Source organism: Haliotis cracherodii, unplaced genomic scaffold (assembly GCF_022045235.1).
Source record: "Haliotis cracherodii isolate W230 unplaced genomic scaffold, xgHalCrac1.p SCAF_5, whole genome shotgun sequence".
NCBI lineage: Eukaryota > Metazoa > Mollusca > Gastropoda > Lepetellida > Haliotidae > Haliotis > Haliotis cracherodii.
This window is the reverse complement of record NW_027266308.1, coordinates 63,460,069-63,484,130: the sequence shown is the minus strand read 5'-3', so window position 1 is coordinate 63,484,130 and position 24,062 is coordinate 63,460,069. Positions and strand designations below refer to the sequence as shown.

The 24,062-nt window shown below is 41.4% G+C and overlaps 1 protein-coding gene across 2 annotated transcripts in view; it reads right to left on the bottom strand.

Annotated features, from left to right (window-relative positions):
• LOC139442088 (apoptosis-stimulating of p53 protein 1-like) overlaps positions 1–24,062 on the bottom strand; it is a 129,251-nt gene that overhangs the window by 75,260 nt on the left and 29,929 nt on the right. The window contains exons 2-3 of one of the 2 annotated variants that reach the window (XM_071222869.1): positions 22,406–22,550; positions 21,377–21,568 (exon numbers count right to left, since the gene is read on the bottom strand). In XM_071222869.1, coding sequence (XP_071078970.1) covers positions 21,377–21,568; positions 22,406–22,550 — 337 coding nt within the window. Of the gene's footprint in view, positions 1–5,348; positions 5,368–21,376; positions 21,569–22,405; positions 22,551–24,062 lie in introns of those variants that run through there. The other variant, XM_071222871.1, reaches the window with a different exon arrangement.

Sequence of the window (24,062 nt, the reverse complement as noted above, 5' to 3'; positions counted from 1 at the left end):
ATTTAAAAATCATTTGAAGTTTGACGTGATACAGGCAAGTGAGTGATTGAGAGAGTTGGGTTTAATGCTGCTTTGGAAAGTATCCTTGAGGCACACAGCAAATGTTCATCCCATTTGTGTTCATGAGAATATTCCATCAAAAATGCATCCCCCCAAAAGATTTCACTCTCATTTCATAAAACTCAAAGAACATTTTAGCCTGAGATGAAGAGTTTATAATGGAGTCAAATTAACTCTGCAGAAAGTGAATATAATAATTTCAGTGAAAAATGTAGAGCAGAAAAAATCGTTTCCAGTTATATCATGGCATGTCAGCTTCATGTGTGAGGTGTGAGTGAGTGAGAGTGAGTTAGTGACAGTCATTAACTGAGTGAGAATGAGTGAGTGAGAGAGTGGTTGTATGACATGGATTTGGTGAGTGAGGCAATGGGTGATGGGTGATGAGATGGGCTGGTGTTGTCTGAGTGGATGAGTGAGGGAGAGAGTGGTTGTATGACATGGATTTGGTGAGTGAGGTGATGGGTGATGAGATGGGCTGGTGTTGTCTGAGTGGATGAGTGAGTGAGAGAGTGGTTGTATGACATGGATTTGGTGAGTGAGGCAATGGGTGATGGGTGATGAGACGGGCTGGTTTTGTCTGAGTGAATGAGTGAGGGAGAGAGTGGTTGTATGACATGGATTTGGTGAGTGAGGCAATGGGTGATGGGTGATGAGATGGGCTGGTGTTGTCTGAGTGGATGAGTGAGGGAGAGAGTGGTTGTATGACATGGATTTGGTGAGTGAGGCAATGGGTGATGAGATGGGCTGGTGTTGTCTGAGTGGATGAGTGAGGGAGAGAGTGGTTGTATGACATGGATTTGGTGAGTGAGGCAATGGTTGATGGGTGATGAGATGGGCTGGTGTTGTCTGAGTGGATGAGTGAGGGAGAGAGTGGTTGTATGACATGGATTTGGTGAGTGAGGTGATGGGTGATGAGATGGGCTGGTGTTGTCTGAGTGGATGAGTGAGGGAGAGAGTGGTTGTATGACATGGATTTGGTGAGTGAGGCAATGGGTGATGAGATGGGCTGGTGTTGTCTGAGTGGATGAGTGAGGGAGAGAGTGGTTGTATGACATGGATTTGGTGAGTGAGGCAATGGGTGATGGGTGATGAGATGGGCTGGTGTTGTCTGAGTGGATGAGTGAGGGAGAGAGTGGTTGTATGACATGGATTTGGTGAGTGAGGCAATGGTTGATGGGTGATGAGATGGGCTGGTGTTGTCTGAGTGGATGAGTGAGGGAGAGAGTGGTTGTATGACATGGATTTGGTGAGTGAGGCAATGGGTGATGGGTGATGAGATGGGCTGGTGTTGTCTGAGTGGATGAGTGAGGGAGAGAGTGGTTGTATGACATGGATTTGGTGAGTGAGGTGATGGGTGATGAGATGGGCTGGTGTTGTCTGAGTGGATGAGTGAGTGAGAGAGTGGTTGTATGACATGGATTTGGTGAGTGAGGCAATGGGTGATGGGTGATGAGACGGGCTGGTGTTGTCTGAGTGAATGAGTGAGGGAGAGAGTGGTTGTATGACATGGATTTGGTGAGTGAGGCAATGGGTGATGGGTGATGAGATGGGCTGGTGTTGTCTGAGTGGATGAGTGAGGGAGAGAGTGGTTGTATGACATGGATTTGGTGAGTGAGGCAATGGGTGATGGGTGATGAGATGGGCTGGTGTTGTCTGAGTGGATGAGTGAGGGAGAGAGTGGTTGTATGACATGGATTTGGTGAGTGAGGTGATGGGTGATGAGATGGGCTGGTGTTGTCTGAGTGGATGAGTGAGGGAGAGAGTGGTTGTATGACATGGATTTGGTGAGTGAGGCAATGGGTGATGAGATGGGCTGGTGTTGTCTGAGTGGATGAGTGAGGGAGAGAGTGGTTGAATGACATGGATTTGGTGAGTGAGGCAATGGGTGATGGGTGATGAGACGGGCTGGTGTTGTCTGAGTGGATGAGTGAGGGAGAGAGTGGTTGTATGACATGGATTTGGTGAGTGAGGCAATGGGTGATGAGATGGGCTGGTGTTGTCTGAGTGGATGAGTGAGGGAGAGAGTGGTTGTATGACATGGATTTGGTGAGTGAGGTGATGGGTGATGAGATGGGCTGGTGTTGTCTGAGTGGATGAGTGAGGGAGAGAGTGGTTGTATGACATGGATTTGGTGAGTGAGGCAATGGGTGATGAAATGGGCTGGTGTTGTCTGAGTGGATGAGTGAGGGAGAGAGTGGTTGTATGACATGGATTTGGTGAGTGAGGCAATGGTTGATGGGTGATGAGATGGGCTGGTGTTGTCTGAGTGGATGAGTGAGGGAGAGAGTGGTTGTATGACATGGATTTGGTGAGTGAGGTGATGGGTGATGAGATGGGCTGGTGTTGTCTGAGTGGATGAGTGAGGGAGAGAGTGGTTGTATGACATGGATTTGGTGAGTGAGGTGATGGGTGATGAGATGGGCTGGTGTTGTCTGAGTCGATGAGTGAGGGAGAGAGTGGTTGTATGACATGGATTTGGTGAGTGAGGTGATGGGTGATGAGATGGGCTGGTGTTGTCTGAGTGAATGAGTGAGGGAGAGAGTGGTTGTATGACATGGATTTGGTGAGTGAGGCAATGGGTGATGGGTGATGAGACGGGCTGGTGTTGTCTGAGTGGATGAGTGAGGGAGAGAGTGGTTGAATGACATGGATTTGGTGAGTGAGGTGATGGGTGATGAGATGGGCTGGTGTTGTCTGAGTGGATGAGTGAGGGAGAGAGTGGTTGTATGACATGGATTTGGTGAGTGAGGCAATGGGTGATGAGATAGGCTGGTGTTGTCTGAGTGGATGAGTGAGTGAGAGAGTGGTTGTATGACATGGATTTGGTGAGTGAGGTGATGGGTGATGAGATGGGCTGGTGTTGTCTGAGTGGATGAGTGAGGGAGAGAGTGGTTGTATGACATGGATTTGGTGAGTGAGGTGATGGTTGATGGGTGATGAGACGGGCTGGTGTTGTCTGAGTGGATGAGTGAGGGAGAGAGTGGTTGTATGACATGGATTTGGTGAGTGAGGTGATGGGTGATGAGATGGGCTGGTGTTGTCTGAGTGAATGAGTGAGGGAGAGAGTGGTTGTATGACATGGATTTGGTGAGTGAGGCAATGGTTGATGGGTGATGAGACGGGCTGGTGTTGTCTGAGTGGATGAGTGAGGGAGAGAGTGGTTGAATGACATGGATTTGGTGAGTGAGGCAATGGGTGATGAGATGGGCTGGTGTTGTCTGAGTGGATGAGTGAGGGAGAGAGTGGTTGTATGACATGGATTTGGTGAGTGAGGTGATGGGTGATGAGATGGGCTGGTGTTGTCTGAGTCGATGAGTGAGGGAGAGAGTGGTTGTATGACATGGATTTGGTGAGTGAGGTGATGGGTGATGAGATGGGCTGGTGTTGTCTGAGTGAATGAGTGAGGGAGAGAGTGGTTGTATGACATGGATTTGGTGAGTGAGGTGATGGGTGATGAGATGGGCTGGTGTTGTCTGAGTGGATGAGTGAGGGAGAGAGTGGTTGTATGACATGGATTTGGTGAGTGAAGCAATGGGTGATGAGATGGGCTGGTGTTGTCTGAGTGGATGAGTGAGGGAGAGAGTGGTTGAATGACATGGATTTGGTGAGTGAGGCAATGGGTGATGAGATGGGCTGGTGTTGTCTGAGTGGATGAGTCAGAGTACACAGACAAAACATTATCATGTTCATTTACTGCTTGTTTACAACAGATAGAACTCTTATCAATATCTTGTAGACATTTCTGAACATTAATATACTCTGTCAATCTGAAGCTTGTAACATTAAAACATGACAAGACCTCACTTTTCATGCTTAATTTTAAACACTACAGAACAATTAGGATTGCAAAACAATTTTACGTACAGACTAGCAGACTTCAACATTTTTCATAGAAATATATTCTACAAAACTATCTATTTCACCATTTGAAGATGATTTGATAAAACAGACGTGCTCCATCTATGATTGATCCCATGGAGCAGACGGCTCACAGTAGTAGAGAGTAGGTTTAACTGAAGGGTGTGATGCTATCACTGGAGGTGTGGAGCACAAGGCTGATGGGGAGGGAGGGAATTGTTACAGGTGTAGTGAGATTACGATGTAGATAAAACATACAACTATTATCTTACAACTGCTCCACTGCCATCTTGCCCAACATCAGCGAGGAAACACACCGAAAACAGTATCCTTACTTTTCCCATGATATGACACTGGCCATAAATATAAATACAGTTGAACACTGTGATCCCATGCACTTGCTGTAGTGCTTGAGCACTTCACAATTTTGACAGATCATACAGAGCTTAAAACAATTTGCATGTTTATGAAGTCTATTGAGTTTGGGAAAGTATTTCCATTGCAAAAGCACATCTGAGAGAAGTGATACATTGAATCTAATATTGTTGGCCTCCCAGTTTCAGCTGTGGACAGGACCATGAACATATGGTCTTCAGATTTGCTGGGAAAATTTAACAGTTCTCACAAAATGGATCTTAAAATCAGCATGTCCGAAGATCACCTTATATACTGAAATTTGACAATTATGAAAAAAGTTCTAAAATCTTAATTTACAATACTGATTAAAACTTGTTTTTTTTTTATAAATATAGTAAGGATGGGTCACTTGGCTAGATTTTGTATAGGCACACAAATTCATTTGTAGTGCATATAAAAACATGAATAGTTGAAATACTAATTTGGCAAATGTTTAAAAAAATAAATATTTAAAAATTGCAAATTGCACCTATTGAAAGAGTGACTCAAACTTTTATGCTGGGTTTTAAGACTCCTGAATAATTAATGCTAACAATGTCTGCTTGACTGTCACATGAGATGTTGGGGCGCAAATAATCAGACATCTGAGGAAGTATGTGTAAGGAGCTTAGCTCCAGCTACCTGCTGCCAGCAGATGTCCAGTCTCAATACTAAACCTTTACAACAAAACTTCCTTCTGCTTGGCTAACGGAAGCAAAAATGTTACCGAGTTGTTTTCATCTGTAGAGATACCAACCATATGTGTCACGCAATACTCACTTACAAGACAGATACAATCTTATTTTTGATTGTTATGTCCTATAAAAGACTAAAATTTTGTGTCATCAACTGTAAAACAACATTTGAGTTAAACTGATGACAAAATCCCTATTCTAATAAAAGCATGCAATATTATCTTCAAATAATTATAGTTTGGTTGATGAAGTACAGATTTATCAAAATTTTAGGAAATGTCAGCATCTGTAAATGGTGAAGAAAATAGCAACAGACTTTGTGAGCGGGCATGTACTTACTCATGTTATGTGAATCCAGCTAGCTAAGACAAAACGCCTGCAGTAAATCCCTTGGTCTGGCTCAAGCCACACAGTATCCACACACTGACTGCAATCACCGCAGAGTCATGAACGAACACACAGATCAAATCAAGATAGATTTCCTCCTATCAATGATTAGGTAATGAGAGGTCAGAAAATAAACAAACATTGTTACACCTGGCGAGACGTCTCGTTTGTACAGGTGAGCCTTGAACACATGGCCACCTCTCTGCAGGTAGTCTCCCTGACTGTCAATCAATTCTCCATTACCCCCTGTGCTCAGACGCTTCAACAATGAAGCAAGGACGTCTTACGAAGGTCTTGTTCTCTATGAAGGACTGACAAAGGTCTTGGACAACCATTGGTCAATCGTGCATCAGAGAGAGGTTTAGGCAGTGCCCTGACTGTGGGTCGACTCAAGTAGACGGACACCGCTGCAATTCAATGACCATTCTTGAATATCCTCAACAATGGATGAAACTGTGACTCAACTTCTTCAATTTTTCAAGGATTTTGTTGCACTTGAAATTGTTCTATTAAGCTTGGTGTCAGATTTCACAATGACTAATCCACCCTTGAGTAGGTCAATGCTGTATTTAGAAGTTTCTGATATTCTGTTTGTCAGATAAGATGTGGCTGAATTATAGATTACCATGTCAACCGACACATCAATCTTCACACATGCTCTGCATAAAAGTGTCAAATATTCAATCATGCCGGTCATAGTGACACATTTCTCCTTAAGAAAACATAAAACTTAATTCCGTGAAGCCGTCAAATAATTCTAAAATAATTTTAAACACTTTCTTGTTCAACTGAATGCAAGTCTTTCAATATTTGTGGAACATTTCACTTCTTCTCTCATAGTTTCCATGGTCGTGTTTCCAGGCAGAAACTTGGAGCTAGCATTGGGTCACAGGAAATCGCAGGAACAATGGTCAATACTAAGTCCTCTTGACCAGTGTAGGGCAAGCACATCGATACGTGAGAAGCTCTTGCAATCGAGTGGTCAGTTGACAACCCACTTGACCCTATGAAGTCAATAATGATTATTGGGCAGTGACTGACGTCTGCTGTTTCATAACTTGATGACGTCTGCTTGGCACTTCTAACTGACTAAGCTCAACTAATCATTCAGACAGTATGATACATGATGGGTGATTGGCCACTCTGCACTGATAGACTTCATAACACTACCAGGAATGGTAATTGCAGAAATCCTTACACCTCACGATATCTCCTGCAAATCACCACTCGATGACTGCACATCAAACAGACAAGTTGCTGCAAATTTCCTTACATCACAAATTCAATCATACGCAGGCTCTTTCCTCGTTGAGAGAGTAGCTCATCATTGATCATACCTCTAGCGGTAATCAGACTAAACCATGTGACAAACTGCCTTTCTATATCTTCATCTCCTGTCTTGAACAAACTCCACAACAAATCTTGCTAATGTGACTTCAAAAGGAAAATAGCTGATCAAGGCACACCGAACACTTGAGACTATTATTCAGTCTTACGCATCCATATAAGTTGTCACTTGATCTCTCACGTTTTCCATCATCAAATTTGTCACGGGATCTGGTACATTTTTATCAATGATTTCACAAGAACAGAGCTCAAAGGCTCAAATCCATTGACTGACGCTAAAAACCTCCTCTGAAGCTGCTCAGTGTAAAAACTGTCCCACTAGGAACAGCAAACTGCAGACAACTGAGCAGACGCCACTAGCAGACGATCACCAGCAGACGGACAAACTGAAATCAAAGGTGATCATCCCTAGCCTCTGGCCAATCTGTCCCCTCATCATCTTATCTTCTTATGTCCACTTAACTGACCATAGGGCCATAAACCACAGCCGTGTCGTCTAACATTAGAAGTCCGAGTGGACAGTCCCTCCAAACAAAGCAAGTAGGGTTGCCCCTGGTGTTTGGGCAGACAAGGGGATGGTTTGGATAGCATACCATATCAGCCTTTGAACTGCATAAGCCATTAGATAAATCCTGCCTTCAGGTAACACGGCCCATATGACTGGTCCACCTCTCTAACTGTGTGTGCACCAGCGTGCGTGGAATGTCTGTCACGCAACCTCACACACACAAAAGAAATGCAAACTCCTTGACAAATTGTCTTGCAAGACTTGAGACATTTTACATTTAGGACATTTCAATAATAACAGAAAGACTTTGCTCACATAATGAAAGTCAATCATCTGTGATCACTGCATAGAATTTGGCATATATTTTAGAAAGAATTCATATTCAATGAAGTCCACCTTTTCTCATATTGCTACTCACAGATGGTCACATGTCAATAAACCCATGGGTGGGAAGACTTCGTGAAGGGACATTAACAGAAGGCATTGCTTGTGATCAATTGGATAATTATTAGTCAAGTGTTCTTAATTAAGACTTGCAGATGTGGGCTCAGCTAACAAGTTAAAGACTTTACAATGGTGTTAAGAGTAACTCATGTTTAATTGTGAGGCATAATTCACAATCGAGGACATGACATTTCTATAAAAGGCCACAATAAAATAATTATTTGATTTTCATCCAAATTATAAAAAAATGTGAAGCCGGGACGAGCCCAAATTTACTAATCAGGTACTTGACCCCCTGTTACCCGATCCTACCTGGGCACCCACTGTAGGTCTCAAGAGTTCAAAATGTCAGATTGGGAATTGGTAAAAACGGTTTCAATACACATACAAAACAATCCGATTGTGCATACAGGGAAGAGCTGGAGCTTTATCTTATCAAACAGATCAAAGTTAGAAGGAATGCTTCTTCATTGATATTGTTATTGTTATTGTCATGAAACAATACATCACGTGAGAACAATGGGTCCGGGTACTCAGGATTCACCTGACCCGAGTACATAAGTACCTGAATACCTGAGTACCCAGGTACCATCCCAGCCCTATGAGGTGTAGGCATTACATTGTTTTTAAACAAAGTGGTCAAGTTTATGTGTGCAATAACCGTGGATGGATGTGGCTCACATGCAGGACTATGTTTGTTTCTTTGTTGTTTAACTCCGCACTTAGCAATATTCCAGCTATATGACAGCGTTCGGTAAATAATTGAGTCTGGACATGACAATGCAGTGATTGACATCATGAGCATCGTTCTATGCAGTTGGGATATGATGACTCGAATTAACCATGTCAGTTAGACTCAGACCATCTGATCCCGTAAGTCGCCTCTCACGACAAGCATAGTCGCCTTTTAAGGCAAGTATGGGTTGCTGAAGACCTATTCTATCTTCACTGGTGTATAGGACTATGTACAGGGTATGATTTAGTCTGTCTTACAGACCCTGATACAAATATATCAAATACAGCTCATGCAAGTCTATAATGTTTGGCAAGTCTAGATTTCTGCAGCAATGAAGAGAGTCCCTGGGCTCCTTTTAAAATTTTTTTAAAGATAATTTAACAACTTTTTTTTCTGTACGATATGTTCATTTCAGAGACACGATGTTAGTCTTGGTATGATTCATCTACTGAAGTAGGAAGAGAACACACAAAGTGTCTGTTGATACTCAGGGGCAAGAATGATGTGAAGCCGGGTGATTAAATTCTAATAATTTATCTGTCATGGCCTAATTAAGGATAACTTTGAGCTACTCATTGATCACCCCCAAAGTTAAAGTGGCCTGGAACTAGTGTTGTATCTAGCTGCTGTATTTTGTAGTTATGTAACAAACATAGGAAACAAAATAAATAATATTGATAAATGGATTTCAAAAGTATGCTGCAAGGTTTACTTTATGGGAGTATTGTGAAACCAAACATAACATTTACCGGTATTACCATCGCATATGTCGAGATATTGGGCAATCCAAAGAGTATTATCAGATAAGTATTCTCATCTGAAGGTTACATGTGATGAGAAATCAAAATGTGCAGCTTTTGAAAACCTATGTATATATACAAAACAGTGATATCAGGAGTTGATTAAGTGTTTTGTGAAAACTGGTCTGTTCAGCATTAAATTTAACAATCTTTGCAGACATAAAAAATAAAGATAAAACATTTGTTTATGAATTTGCAAAACAAACAGGCTCCAAAAATCCCCGAGCTAATCTTGCACCTTTAATTAATCTAATTTCCAGCCACCTTTTCGCTGTTTTACAGAATAAAAATGTTTGCCTATCACACCTGAAGACTGCATCAAAACAAGGCTTGATTGATTACCGTATTTTCTTGAGTATAGTGCGCACCTTTTTTCCAAAAAACTCAGCTGTGTAGAAGGGGGTGCGCATTATACACGAATTAATGAGTTTTGATGTTTTTTCCCCCAGACAAAAACAAAAATAATATACAGATGGACACTTTCATATTCATCAACTTTGACTCTCACTGCGAACTCACACACAAACCACTAATGATCATCTAATTATCTAAAGTTTTTCCAAATCCACAAAAACATCCCATAAATATGGTTTTTTAACTTTGTTTCCAGGCATCCTGCTGCAGATAATTCGTGAAGACACGGGCAAAACCAAAGTGGTGCACATAAGAAGCTGGGATTCCAGCTCTCAGAGGTAACAGCTCGCTGTTTGTGTCAGCACGGAGAATGTGATCAATGTGCGATCCAGTCTAGGGGACTGGTGAATTTATTGTGTAAACTGGTCAGCAGCTTCGCTTGTATTTTCACCACCCTTCCGCCCCCCCCCCCCCATCTGTCCTTGGACGGACGCCCAGAGGTAACAATACTGTGAGGATTTTGCTAATGAAAATTAATGCGACATGATGGTGATACAAGCATCATTAGGATGATCGGCTTCGGCTTCCCGAGATGTCATGTACTTAGCAACCATCATGTTTTCTATACAGGGCATTTCCTGGGGACAATATCAGGCCATAAACTGGCTGGGGTGTGATAGGAACTCTGTGGCTTGGTCAGAGAGACAATGTAGGGGAATCAAATAATGCTATTACGTCCCATGGCCGACTGACTCCACAAGGTCTGTTGTGAGAGTTTCACATGGTTTTACTGTCAAACAGCTCACCTAATATGGTAATGTTTTTTTAAGGGCAAAATGTCAATTTCAAAGGGCTTTTTTCCAATTTATTGAGTAAAGGGTATTGTCCAATCTCCATAACAAATTGTTGACTGATCCTTGCCAAAAGCATATGGTGGTGTTCACATGATTACAAAGACATACATTGCAGCCTCAAAGGGTCTCACACCTGGGAGCTGTTGTAGAGAGTCCTTACACCGTGGGGATAACGAGGTGGAGCATGGAACAAACAGTATGTGTGGGTGTGGAGTGTGAGGTAAGGGGTGTCACGTGGAGGGGGAGGGGGAGGGGGAGAGGGGGGGGGGGGATTGGAGGGGTAAGAAAATAGTTTGGGTAGATAGGTCTATGAAAAGACAAACATTTTGGGTGGGGATAATGTTGGAGATATATTGATGAGGAAAGAGGTAGGAACTGTTGGTAGGGGAAGAAGGGGGTAGGGGAATGGTTGGTGGGGGAGGAAGGGGGTAGGGGAACGGTTGGTGGGGGAGGAAGGGGGTAGGGGAACAGTTGGTGGGGGAAGAAGGGGGTAGGGAAATGGTTGGTGGGGGAGGAAGGGGGTAGGGGAACGGTTGGTGGGGAGGAAGGGGGTAGGGGAATGGTTGGTGGGGGAAGAAGGGGTATGGGAATGGTTGGTGGGGGAGGAAGGGGGTAGGGGAATGGTTGGTGGGGAGGAAGAGGGTAGGGGAATGGTGGTGGGGGAGGAAGGGGGTAGGGGAATGGTTGGTGGGGAGGAAGGGGGTAGGGGAACGGTTGGTAGGGGAAGAAGGGGGTAGGGGAATGGTTGGTGGGGGAAGAAGGGGGTAGGGGAATGGTGGTGGGGAGGAAGGGGGTAGGGGAACAGTTGGTGGGGAGGAAGGGGTAGGAGGACGGTTGGTAGGGGAAGAAGGGGGTAGGGGAATGGTTGGTAGGGGAAGAAGGGGGTAGGGGAATGGTGGTGGGGAGGAAGGGGGTAGGGGAACAGTTGGTGGGGAGGAAGGGGTAGGAGGACGGTTGGTAGGGGAAGAAGGGGGTAGGAGGACGGTTGGTAGGGGAAGAAGGGGGTAGGGGAATGGTTTGTGGGGGAAGAAGGGGGTAGGGGAACAGTTGGTGGGGAGGAAGGGGGTAGGAGGACGGTTGGTGGGGGAGGAAGGGGGTAGGAGGACGGTTGGTGGGGGAGGAAGGGGGTAGGGGAATGGTTGGTGGGGGAAGAAGGGGTAGGGGAATGGTTGGTGGAGAGGAAGAGGGTAGCCACTCAATCCTCAATACAGTCGCCATTTATGACAAAAATGGGAATAAAAGGTTTAACAGGAAGAGGAATGACTGTCAATAAGTAAAGGGTAAGGCGAAATTGCTGGGTGAACAAAAATGAAGTAAGGGAGAGACTGAGGCTAACACTGCAGAAACATCAGAAAGGCATCTTTTATCCCATTCATGCTGAGTGCCAGGCAGGTAACAACTAGTGCCACCTTTTTAATGTCTTTTGGTATGAAGACGCCAGGGGATCTAGACACTGACTTTTGCACTCCAGGCCAATGCTGTATCCACTAGGCAATGGAGGCGGCCATCGTGGAAACAAATCAACTGATTGTATTTGAGGCAAGTTACAGACAGGGAAGGCAGTGGCAGAACACAGGAGTTGGCAAGACATCTGGAGATGAAGGGTTAGGTGAGGTTAAATGGAGTTTAACCTTGCGTCGAAGATTATTGCACTTATATAGTGACGTGCCTGCTTGTACTAGTTCGGACGAATGCTAATTTTTATAGTGCTAGCCCACTGAGATACCATACCGCAGTTTTAACATGAATACCCCGCTCAGAAAACAATATACTGACTCCGAGCCAACCAGTCTTTTATTTTAGCTCCTTTATGCCAAGCGTCAGGCAGGGTAACAACAAGTACCATCTTTTAACTGATTGATGCAGGCGGAGATTGAACCCCAAACATTCTGGTCTCTTGGCGGATGCTCTACCACTGGACCACGGAGGAAATCTGGAGATAATGGCCATGAGAAATACATGGAACACTTTGTCGCTAACAGTCGTGAAGATGGAGGTTAACAGGCAATCCATATGCATTGATATGAGGCCTCTCTTTGTTTTCAACACCAACAACAATTAGCCTCAATTATCTCCTCTACAAAACAACTGCCACATACCAGGCGCCAATAGATTGCCTATTTGCCGGAGATGATAATCCTCTTTGATGCAGCCGATATTTTTGCCAGTTTCTCAGCAGGGGTCTGATCTTTGGAGATAATGCTTGTCTACCACACATCAATACTCAATCAACCTTTCACATCGAGGGTTATTAATATAATAATGTGTTTATTCATTTACAATTACACTGGTAGCAACATTTCCTAAAGGTGCAGTATAAACTGTTCTGATGTCCTTCCTGAAATATCGATATCAATTTTTGTCAATAATAATAATTTGATTTCTGTAATTGCTTTGAAACTGATGTATTAGTTTTAAGTCTTACAAATAGAAAATACCACCTCAATGAACCAAATGGATCAATAGTCTATTTGTTGTCAATGTAAACAAACATGGGGGAGGTAGGTAAAGGGATGTAGATGAAGGAGGTCTTATCTACACCACAGATTGATCCTGGTATTGGGTGATTCGGTGGGCTCATTCGTACAGCAGGTACATGGTGTCACTGATCTGGCAGCAACACAATCGTCTTGGCCTCCTGAGGCCAAAAAATGAAACACTTGTCTCAGGTTTATCATGCAGTCAGGTAAAAAATAAAATAAAAAATTCATAAACCATTGGATATTTAAGTTTAGGCATGACAGATTAACAGTAACAAGAAAGATTCAGGTGTTCCTTTACTTATTTTCAGTAGTATAGATGAAACAGAATATGTTTCGGGTTGAGTCCGAAACAATGAGTGAATCAGTCACCAGAAACACTTATACATATTTTTCTGACCAATATAACAGTAGCGACCTTCAACATAGAAAGCCTTATGGATCGCAATTTCCACAAGCTGTAGTAAATACTGCAGAGTGTTCATAGTGGAGACGGCTTTTGTGATCTAAACGAGCCATGTTTGTCTAGCAATATGGAGTAAGAATTTCCAATAGTTGCCCCACGTTTGTCCACTGTAAATGGGGTACTGTTGAATCCTGTGATCAATGGTCTACCTTCCATGGCCCCAGGCCTACGACACAGCTCGCTGGACACTGAGAAAATAAATTGTAGAATAAATAGATATTCTCCTAAGTTGGGCATTCTTCCACCTAATTTCCTGCCTGTCATTTGTCATTGGTAAAGATATATCACCGATCTATTACTCGCTCTGTGGGCAGGTTGGACATTCCTGTTGGGTTATTGACCACTACGACAAACTGCAGTCTAGCATTTGCTTACTGACATATTCGATCTCTTATCTTTAATATTTTATTTGTCATGATCACGACCACTTTAATACCAGCACCCATATATTAAAATAATACACTTATTGATTTCTTGGAAACAGAAACTAAAATTGAAAAACCCCACTATTTTTACAATGTTTCAATTCAAATAAAAAGGTCCTACGGCAGGATAATTTAAGTTGGGTTTATGACGTATAAAAATAAGTAGAACATTATTTGAAGACCATGATTGTTGCCCAGCAGGAATAACATGCCCAAATATGGTCATTACAATGTTTTTACACAATAATCCTAGTTTATAGGTATTATTTTCTGATCAAAATAAATCTTCCTTGAAATATTTATTTTTTCCACCAAAAGGTCATATGAAACCATATTCCATCTTTAACGTCTGAAAATAGCCTGGTTGAAGACGACCCCAGTTATTACCTGCCATTACCCTGTCACATGTCATCGATTAAATGGCGGTGATCTTCTTTCATGGATTTTAAACATGCCTCAAAGTCTCCAGTTTGACAGTGTACTTATTATCCCTCGCTCTCAAAGATTCTTCAGGAGCATCCTCATTCAAACAACTTTCTAAAGAAACACAAAAGATATCTATTATCTGCTTTGTTGTTCTCTAAGCATAACCTTGGAAGCAGCCACCTACCAACATGTCCAATGGACAAAGGTCATCGGCCAACATGTGAGTGGGAGGGGATACAAGCAATATTGCCCTGTGACTGTTTGTACAATATCTTAGAGCAGTCACAACAGTTATGTAAAGCAAGGTCATAAATGGGGTTACGTAATTTTATCACCTGTGTGTATGGCTTTATTGCAGTCCATTAGGGCTGGAATTTATGTGGTGTTTGACTAGAGTCTCCAGACACACAGTGCTGGAGTGTATTGGCTGTGGTGGTCACACTGATTGCTATATAGACCTGTTGTAATGAAGGTTTAACTGCACTCCAGTCTAGCTACCTTGGCGGTTGACCAAGTGTGATTGTCATACAAACCCCTGTCCTATATGAACACACAGATATATTCATATCACGAATTAGTATTCTGTACCCTTACATTATTTAAATCAGATCTAAAACATTAATTTTGTAACTGAATGACAATTAAGTCGACACTAACATATGCACAAATAAACATCTTGTATTACATTTAATATCAATATTTCCTGTTCTTTGTGGATTTGTTTTGATATTTGAGAATTCTTCCATAAGAAATATAATACACTGGTCTGGAGACACAAAACTTTAATGGACAAAACCATCTCTATTTTCTTTGATAGGCATTTAGAAGTTGGTGTACTAAGTAAGGATAAGAATTTATGGATGAACAACTTCTTTATTACAATTAAGAGTGATGTTTAGGTGTAGGTTCTAACACTGTTATCAAGCAAGTGCCTCCTTGTATTTATACTTGTCAACCACTCTCTGTACATCACATGCTTGATAACGGTGCTAGAACCTAAACACGCTCTTAATTGTAATAAAGAAGTTGTTCATCCATAAATTCTTATCCTTACTTAGCTTCTCTATTGTTTGTAACAAACTTTCAGAACTATTTCTTTCCCAAACTAGACCCAATTTATGGATAACAAGTTCTTCTAAACTTCTTCCAAACAAAGAAGTTTTTCTGCCTACATTGTCATCCGTCAACTTCTAAGAAATGCCCATCAATCAATACTTCTTGCCCCTGCATCAGTCGAATGATGAAGTTCTGATCACAAAAGTTCCAAGTCTTCAGGTTCTTCCAACTTCAAAAGGCCTCTCAAGGACCTGAAAATTAGTCTGGCCTTCAATTCAGAAGCATTTCATTTCCACAAATAACCACAATGTCTAACTCCTTGAGACAAAATGTATTGGACAACCCAGGTTGAAATGAGACAGAACCAGGCAGGGCTGTTCTGCAGTGCTTCACCAGCCTCCCTGGCCCAACACCTGGCCACAGAGAGGGTAATTTAGGGGTCGTGAGAAAGGCTTCAAGATGGCCGCTAATGATGCCAGGTTATAATTTTCCAATTGAACAGCTCCAGAATGGTACTGTGGAGGCAATGCTGGGTCAGGATGTAACATATTAAGCAATTTCATGGAGCACAGGGTCGGATTCGAGGACTGCTGATACCTTTGTCATGACTTAACACACCAACATAATAGTTCCTACGCTCACTCTAATTGGCTGTCTGGCCCAGATACAGTGTATGGTCTCTGCAGTAGAATATAACAGAAACCAAAGCTCTCATGCACAAAAAGACAGGTTCAAAGACTGATATTCAGTATTTATCAATACAAAGTTCAGATTACATATTCATATGCTGTTTCTTATATCAACATCATACCTGTGTTCATATATCCATATTATCTACCTTTAAATATCCCTATTATCTGCCTTCAAAGGCGACTACACTTTTTGTAAAAGGCAACTCACCGGATCAGTGGTCAGGCTCAGTGACTTGGTTTTTGCATGTCATCGTATCCCAAATGCATGGATCGATGCTCATTATTTCAATCACTGGATTGTGTGGTCCATATATCCAAGTTATCTGCCTTCATATATCCATGTTATCTGTCTCAATATATCCATTTTGTCTGCCTTCATATATCTATGTTACCTGCCTTCATATAGCCATGTTATCTGCCTTCATATATCCATGTTATCTGCCTTCATATAGCCATGTTATCTGCCTTCATATATCCATGTTACCTGCCTTCATATATCCATGTTGTCTGCCTTCATATATCCATGTTGTCTGCCTTCATATATCCATGTTATCTGCCTTCATATATCCATGTTGTCTGCCTTCATATATCCATGTTATCTGCCTTCATATATCCATGTTATCTGCCTTCATATATCCATGTTATCTGCCTTCATATATCCATGTTACCTGTTTTCATATTACCATATGACCTGCATGTGTTTTACCATATTACCTGCTTTCATATGACACTATATAACCTAATCTGATAAACAAACAAACATATCCCGAAAAAACCTGCATTCTTATCTCCGTATCACCTGTTTTTATATTACTATATCAATATTTGTTTTACCATATTATCCATGTTCATATCACAATACCTATGTTGATATAAACATCCATATTACCTGCATTCAATTAACCATGTGATATGTGTTCATATCCCCTGTGCAAGGATTAACATTATTGGCAATTACAAATTCCCAGCTCAGTTATTGCATTCTTTATTGATGAGTGAGTGAATATGGTTTTACGCCGCTTTAAGTAATATTCCAGCAATATCACGGTGGGGGGACACCAGAAATGGGCTTCACACATTGTACCCATGTCTGGAATTGAACCTGGGTCTTCGGCGTGACGAGCCGACCTTTAACCACCAGGCTACCCAAACACCCCCTTTATTGATGAGAATGAGTGAGTGAGTTGGGTTTAGCACACAAAGTCAGCGATCTAGCCTGGGCTGAGTGGGTTAGATCGCTGACTTTGTGTGCTGGCGATTAGGTGCCTCACTCTGGCAAGTGTGGGTTCGAATCCCGGACGGAACTCAACCCTAAAATGTACAAGAATCTGTACTTTACTAAGAAAGTGTTATTCCAAATATAGCATTTGTTACATAAAACATTAAGAATTATATATACATTTATACAGACATACATAATTTACATTCCTGTAGACACAAAAATAAATAAATGAATAAATAAATAAATAAATGTGTGCCCCCAAAATGTGTAACTTTTTTTGAGTAGTATGTAATGTACTTTCTTTGAAGTGTTTCATTGGATTTTCTGTCTAACATGAAACCAAATTTTAGGAACTATGCACACATGTCCGACATCTTTCCAGAGACATTCTCATATCACCATTATGACCACCAGTTCAAGTCATCCTTAAAGGAACACTAGGCACAGGGATTTTGGCAGCCCCAGCCAATTTGATCATCAAGAAAAAACCTTGGTCATCTGCTAACTCAAGTTTCAGTTGATCAATGTCAGCCAATGGTTACCATAGTAACATACAAACAATGTTGCAATTTCCCAAATAACACATCCACATATACTGGAAATGAGCATGGGAGCCTAAAGCTGGGTCTCCCTTTAAATAGACTGCAAACAACTTCAGTATCTCCATCGATATTATCTCCTTTGAAGATTTTGAAGCAGTAAATATTAATAACCAAATATACATTAACTTCCATGACCATCTGTTAAGGCCACACTAAGATAAACAATTTAATATCATATTTGGCAACATTTAGCCAATAATCCTTGTTGGTACAGGTGAGGATTAGAAATATAAGAGAGAATGGTATGTCAACAGATGTAGGGCCCCTGCCTCCACCAATCACTTCCTGGGATTACCCACGAGATGTCAACTATGCACATATAGATGGAGTATACAGGCTAAACACACTTATCCCTCAGCAAATATGTATTAAGTATATCTCAAACATTCCCTGTTAGCCTCTGAAACACACCAGTATGTTGACAATATGGACTAATAAACCAGCCGCATTCATTGGCCCTGAGAAGCAGGACAGGGTTTTCAAATTATGAATGCGATGAAAAGTGTCCAATATTACAGCCATACGATTTTAAAAAGTTGATGATCACCAGATTCTTTTCTATTTCAATAGTTAATCTATCATGTAACTATAGAAATATCTAAAAATCTGACCTGACCTCAGTCACATAGGACCCATCTGATAAATCAAACTTCGGTCTTCAGCAAAGCAGCCACTAGGTTTCACTGCCACCCCTATAAATATCAGTGGTATTTCTGGGATCGTCATCCTACTGATAAACTTCTGATTGAAGGGGGAATACTTATTTTAAATGATTTGGCAGAGAGAAATAATGTACATTCTTGGAGGGACAGCTTGTTACAGAGGACACTCATTAGGGCTGGGACAGGTCCAAATTTACTACCCGGGTACCCACCACCCTATTACCCGACCCTTAATCGGGTACCCGCTGTAGATATTTAGAAATAGGTACAAACTGCCTGATTTGGAAAAGTTTGACCTTAGCCCTGTCAAAATGTTTTCAGATACACGTTTAAGACGATCCGCTCATGCATAAACTGAAGTTTAATGTATGAAGTTTTATCTTTATTCAAACATATAAAAGTAAGAAGGAATGGGTGCATTGTCAGAAAGAAATGGGATATTTATTAGTGACTTACAGAGTAAGCATAGAGTTTTAGATATTTTTTGTCATCAAACAATATATATCACGTGACAAACCACAGGTCCGGGTAGTCCTGTGGGTACCCGGGTCCTACTCAGGACCCACCCGACCCGGGTACCCGAGTTACCCTTCCCAGCCCTAACACTCATGTATGAAATATCTCCAGCCAACTCTTCCCCTTAAATGACCAGTGTTCCAAGTAACCTATTATGAGTGAGTGAGTCAGTGAGTATCGTCACTATAATCACACCCTTTCACATTAATGTGGAAGGAATGTGATGCCCATCTTGGCAAAAGTTTATCACATTGGTGAAACCCTAAAGCATGGGAATGGGGCAGAGAAATCATGAATCATAAGTACAAATCTGGGTGGATCATTGGATCCTCACACACCAAAGGGAGACAACTTACCACAGCTAAACGTGGCACCTTGGACAACTGAAACACAAATGCCCTTACTACCCTATAATCTTCCAGTGGCGTGATCATGTCATATTCTGTGGATGTATTTTATATGTAATTACAGTGACAATCCCATCAGCAGTATTCATTTCTTTGTACACTTACTAAACACGGCATATTTGACTTTCATTGTCAAATAGCATGCTTACCTCATCAAGTGACCTGACAACATTGATATTTCCATGAGAAGTCAGGAATGAAAATATCGACTTTGCAGGTCAAGAGATAAACAAGTATTTGACAAGAAAAGCCATTATCATCTACGTAAGTGTACAAAGAAATTACTACTGTTAATGTGATTGAATTGTCTCTGTTCAATATTAATATATCATGCGTCAACCCAATATAATCTGACCAAATAGCCAAACATCCTGATTTAAGTATATTCTGACTGATTTATCTGAAAGCTAAACGTCAATGAGGCAGACTAAGTGTTATATCACGTTCTGTGAAATATTTTCAGATAAATTGTATTTTAGCACTAAATAGATAATATCATATTTTATGAGCAGATTATTCATTCATGTCTTTCCAATCATAGTGTGAAATGATACCTGAACGGAAATGAATGAATGTATAAAACAGAGTAATGTAGAGAAGGTTTTATATTCATTCAAATCACTAAAACTGTTTGTGGAGTGCCAGAGAATGCAAGCTCAGACTTCGACACAGTGGAGTCACCATGACAAGGGAGGTAACTCCTCAATACCCTTGTGACAAATGACACACAAGTAAAATCCTTGCTGACAGAAAAGTGACTGAAGTGTTGATTATTTTCAACAGTCCTGAATTGAGGGGACAACTCTGTGCCATGAGAAAACTTCTTCCACATCTATCACATGTACCTAAGATACCTCCATGAGATAAAGAAGACTTGTTCCAGTTATGTCAAATGTACCCAAGATACCTCCATGAGATAAAGAAGACTTGTTCCAGTTATGTCAAATGTACCCAAGATACCTCCATGAGATATGGAAGACTTGTTTCAGTTATGTCACATGTACCCAAGATACCTCCATGAGATAAAGAAGACTTGTTCCATATCTATCACATGTACCCAAGATACCTCCATGAGATATGGAAGACTTGTTTCAGTTATGTCACATGTACCCAAGATACCTCCATGAGATAAAGAAGACTTGTTCCAGTTATGTCAAAAAGAACCCAAGATACCTCCATGAGATATGGAAGACTTGTTTCAGTTATGTCACATGTACCCAAGATACCTCCATGAGATAAAGAAAACTTGTTCCATATCTATCACATGTACCCAAGATACCTCCATGAGATAAAGAAGACTTGTTCCAGTTATGTCAAATGTACCCAAGATACCTCCATGAGATATGGAAGACTTGTTTCAGTTATGTCACATGTACCCAAGATACCTCCATGAGATAAAGAAGACTTGTTCCATATCTATCACATGTACCCAAGATACCTCCATGAGATATGGAAGACTTGTTCCAGTTATGTCACATGTACCCAAGATACCTCCATGAGATAAAGAAGACTTGTTCCAGTTATGTCAAATGTACCCAAGATACCTCCATGAGATATGGAAGACTTGTTTCAGTTATGTCACATGTACCCAAGATACCTCCATGAGATAAAGAAGAAGTGTTCCACATATATCATATGTACCTAATATACCCCCATGAGATAAAGAAGACGTGTTCCACATATATCACATATACCCAAGATACCTCCATGAGATAATGTACCCAATATACCTCCATGAGATAATGTACCCAATATACCTCCATGAGATAATGTACCCAATATACCTCCATGAGATAATGTACCCAATATACCTCCATGAGATAAAGCAAACTTATTCCAGTTATTTCACATGTACCAAATATACCTCCATGAGAAAACGAAGAATTATTCCAGTTATATCACGTGTACTCAAAATGCCCCTCAGATCACATATCAAATAAGCTGAAGATACTTGGCCTATTCTCAGATCCATACATCACTTACCAACAAGGGGACTGCCTCGTACAGGGACGGGACTGCTGCTGGCAGAGGAATGGGGGCTGCCATATTTCCTGTTGTCTGCTGGGTCTGTTGTGCCATCATTGCCGTACTGGAGGAAGATCTTCACGTCCTCTTCCTCCGTGCCATGAGCCTCCAGCAAGATGGAGATGTTCTCCTCTGGGTTGATCTCCCGTTCTGTGAAACACACGCACAAGTTATAGTCTTCCCTTCAGTTCTGTCACAACTGTAGAGCTTGAAAGGGTGGGGTGGGGTTTACAAATTATTGCACTAAATTGTGATATATATATATTACCAACCAGTCCTTGCTTTATCCCCTTAATGCTGAGTGCCAGGCAGGGTAACACCAAGGGCCACCTTTGTAACATCTCTTGGTATGGAGTGAGTGAGTGAGTGAGTGATGTCAGCAATATTTCAGCCATAGTCAGCAATGTTTCAGCCTCAGTCAGCAATGCTGTTGAATGCAATGTTTCAGCTGTTGACAGCAAAGTTTCAGCCGTTGACAGCAAAGTTTCTGTCTTAGTCAGCAATGTTTCAGCCTTAGTCAGCAATGTTTCAGTCTTAGTCAGCAATGTTTCAGCCTTAGTCAGCAATGTTTCAGTCCTAGTCAGCAATGTTTCAGCCTTAGTCAGCAATGTTTCAGTCTTAGTCAGCAATGTTTCAGTCTTAGTCAGCAATGTTTCAGTCTAAGTCAGCAATGTTTCAGCCTTAGTCAGCAATGTTTCAGTCTAAGTCAGCAATGTTTCAGCCTTAGTCAGCAATGTTTCAGCTGTTGACAGCAATGTTTCAGCCTTAGTCAGCAATGTTCAGCTGTTGACAGCAATACTTTAGCAGTTGACAGCAATACTTCAGCGGTGGTCAGTACTTTTTCAGCTGTTGCTTGTAAATAATGACAGATTAATAATGATTAACTACAGTAACATGAACAAATGGAGTGGTCCTTTACTTTAAATGAGTAGTATATTTAATAATTAATCATTGAAGCATCTTTTTCTGTCAGTCTGCTGAACTCACCATAGCTCTTCCATCTCTCCACTAGGTGGCAGTCTTGCACACTTGGGTCCCGGACGCAGTCGATGACATCTTGACCAGTAGAATCAGGGGTGACAGGAACCTCCACACTCGCCTCAGCATCACCCAGGTGAACTCGGAGAATAATCTGTGAAGAAAACATCCACATGCATTTTGTTGCCCTTACTCAAGGTAAGTAGATCTTTTTAGCAAGGATGTAGAAGGTAAACACGGCTAAAACTGCTAAAACAGTAGATTCAAACTTGGAGGCTGTGAAAGGGAGATAACTTCATTCAGACTATTCTCCCAATGTAACTCTTGTCAAGTTTTCTTCCTCAGCTTCGCACAGGGAAAACAAGACAAAGTAAATAACAAACTGCCATGAGAGAAACATAACAACATAATAAACTATCTTATAATTATGTTTAAAAAAATAACACTGAAAAAACTTTTTAAATACACCTTAACTAGTGTGAGACTATTTGACTGGAGGGTTAAATCTTGAAAACTTTTTTTTACAAGATTCTATATATGCAGTCTTTTTTTCATCTACCATCTCAGTAAATTTAGAAAAAGACTTTGAATTCATAAAAAGTTCACACAGAATAAGATTAATCCAAATGTTATGTGTCCATATTTTCCTTGTCAGGATGCTTCAAGTATCTCTGTTCCTACCAGTCTCTCAAAGACTGACTGTGGTAACAGTGTTGATGTTTTCTGGACTTTTCTAACAAATACCGGTAGGCTCATTATGAAGACAACACACTCTGTATTCACCTCAGCACATAATCAAGGAGCATGATTGTACGCCATATTCAGCAATATTCCTACAATATCATGCAGGGGGACACCAACCGACAAGCCAGCACTCTAACCACAAGGCCACCCCACTGACACCCTCAGCAGTCTGTCTCATTCTATCGACTTCCATGCAGGGTTAAAGTGTTTGTTGTACTGACATCATCCTCAAGTAGGAACTACTAATCTGGATTAAAATCCAGCTGCTTGAGGTGAGGTGAGGTGAAATAGGGTTTAATGTCGCGTCTAAGATTATTGCACTCATATAGCGACATGCATGCACGTGTGTGTGCGTGGCTGTTTGTACTAGTCCGGACTGATGCCGATTTATAGTGCTAGCCCACTGAGATACCATGCCGCAGTTTAAAATGAATACCCCACTCAGAGACAGTATACTGACTCCGAGCCGACCAGTCCTTGTTTTAGCCTCTTAATGCCGAGCGCCAGAAAGGGTAACAACAAGTACCATAATGTCTTTTGGTATGACGCGGCCGCGGATCGAACCCCGGACCTTCCGCTCTCTGGGCGATGCTCTACCACTGGACCACGGAGGCATTCAACATTTGCTTGAAGCCAAGGACATTGTACTTTAGTTTCAGTTGGAATTATGCAAAATCCTACACAGAAAATTTAACCACTTGAGACAAATATAAGATTATGTTTCCCTTCACGATATGTTTTCAAATGATGTGACAAGCCATACCATTCTCATCCCCTTCTCAGTTGTCCTGTGCCACGACTGTGGAATATATTTTACTAAAAGCCAAGTCAAGTCGAGTTCCAACTAAACCAAGTCTAGTTTCCTTGATTATGAAACAGAAGAGGAAAGGTTCTTTTGAAAAAAATTTAAAAAAATTTAAAG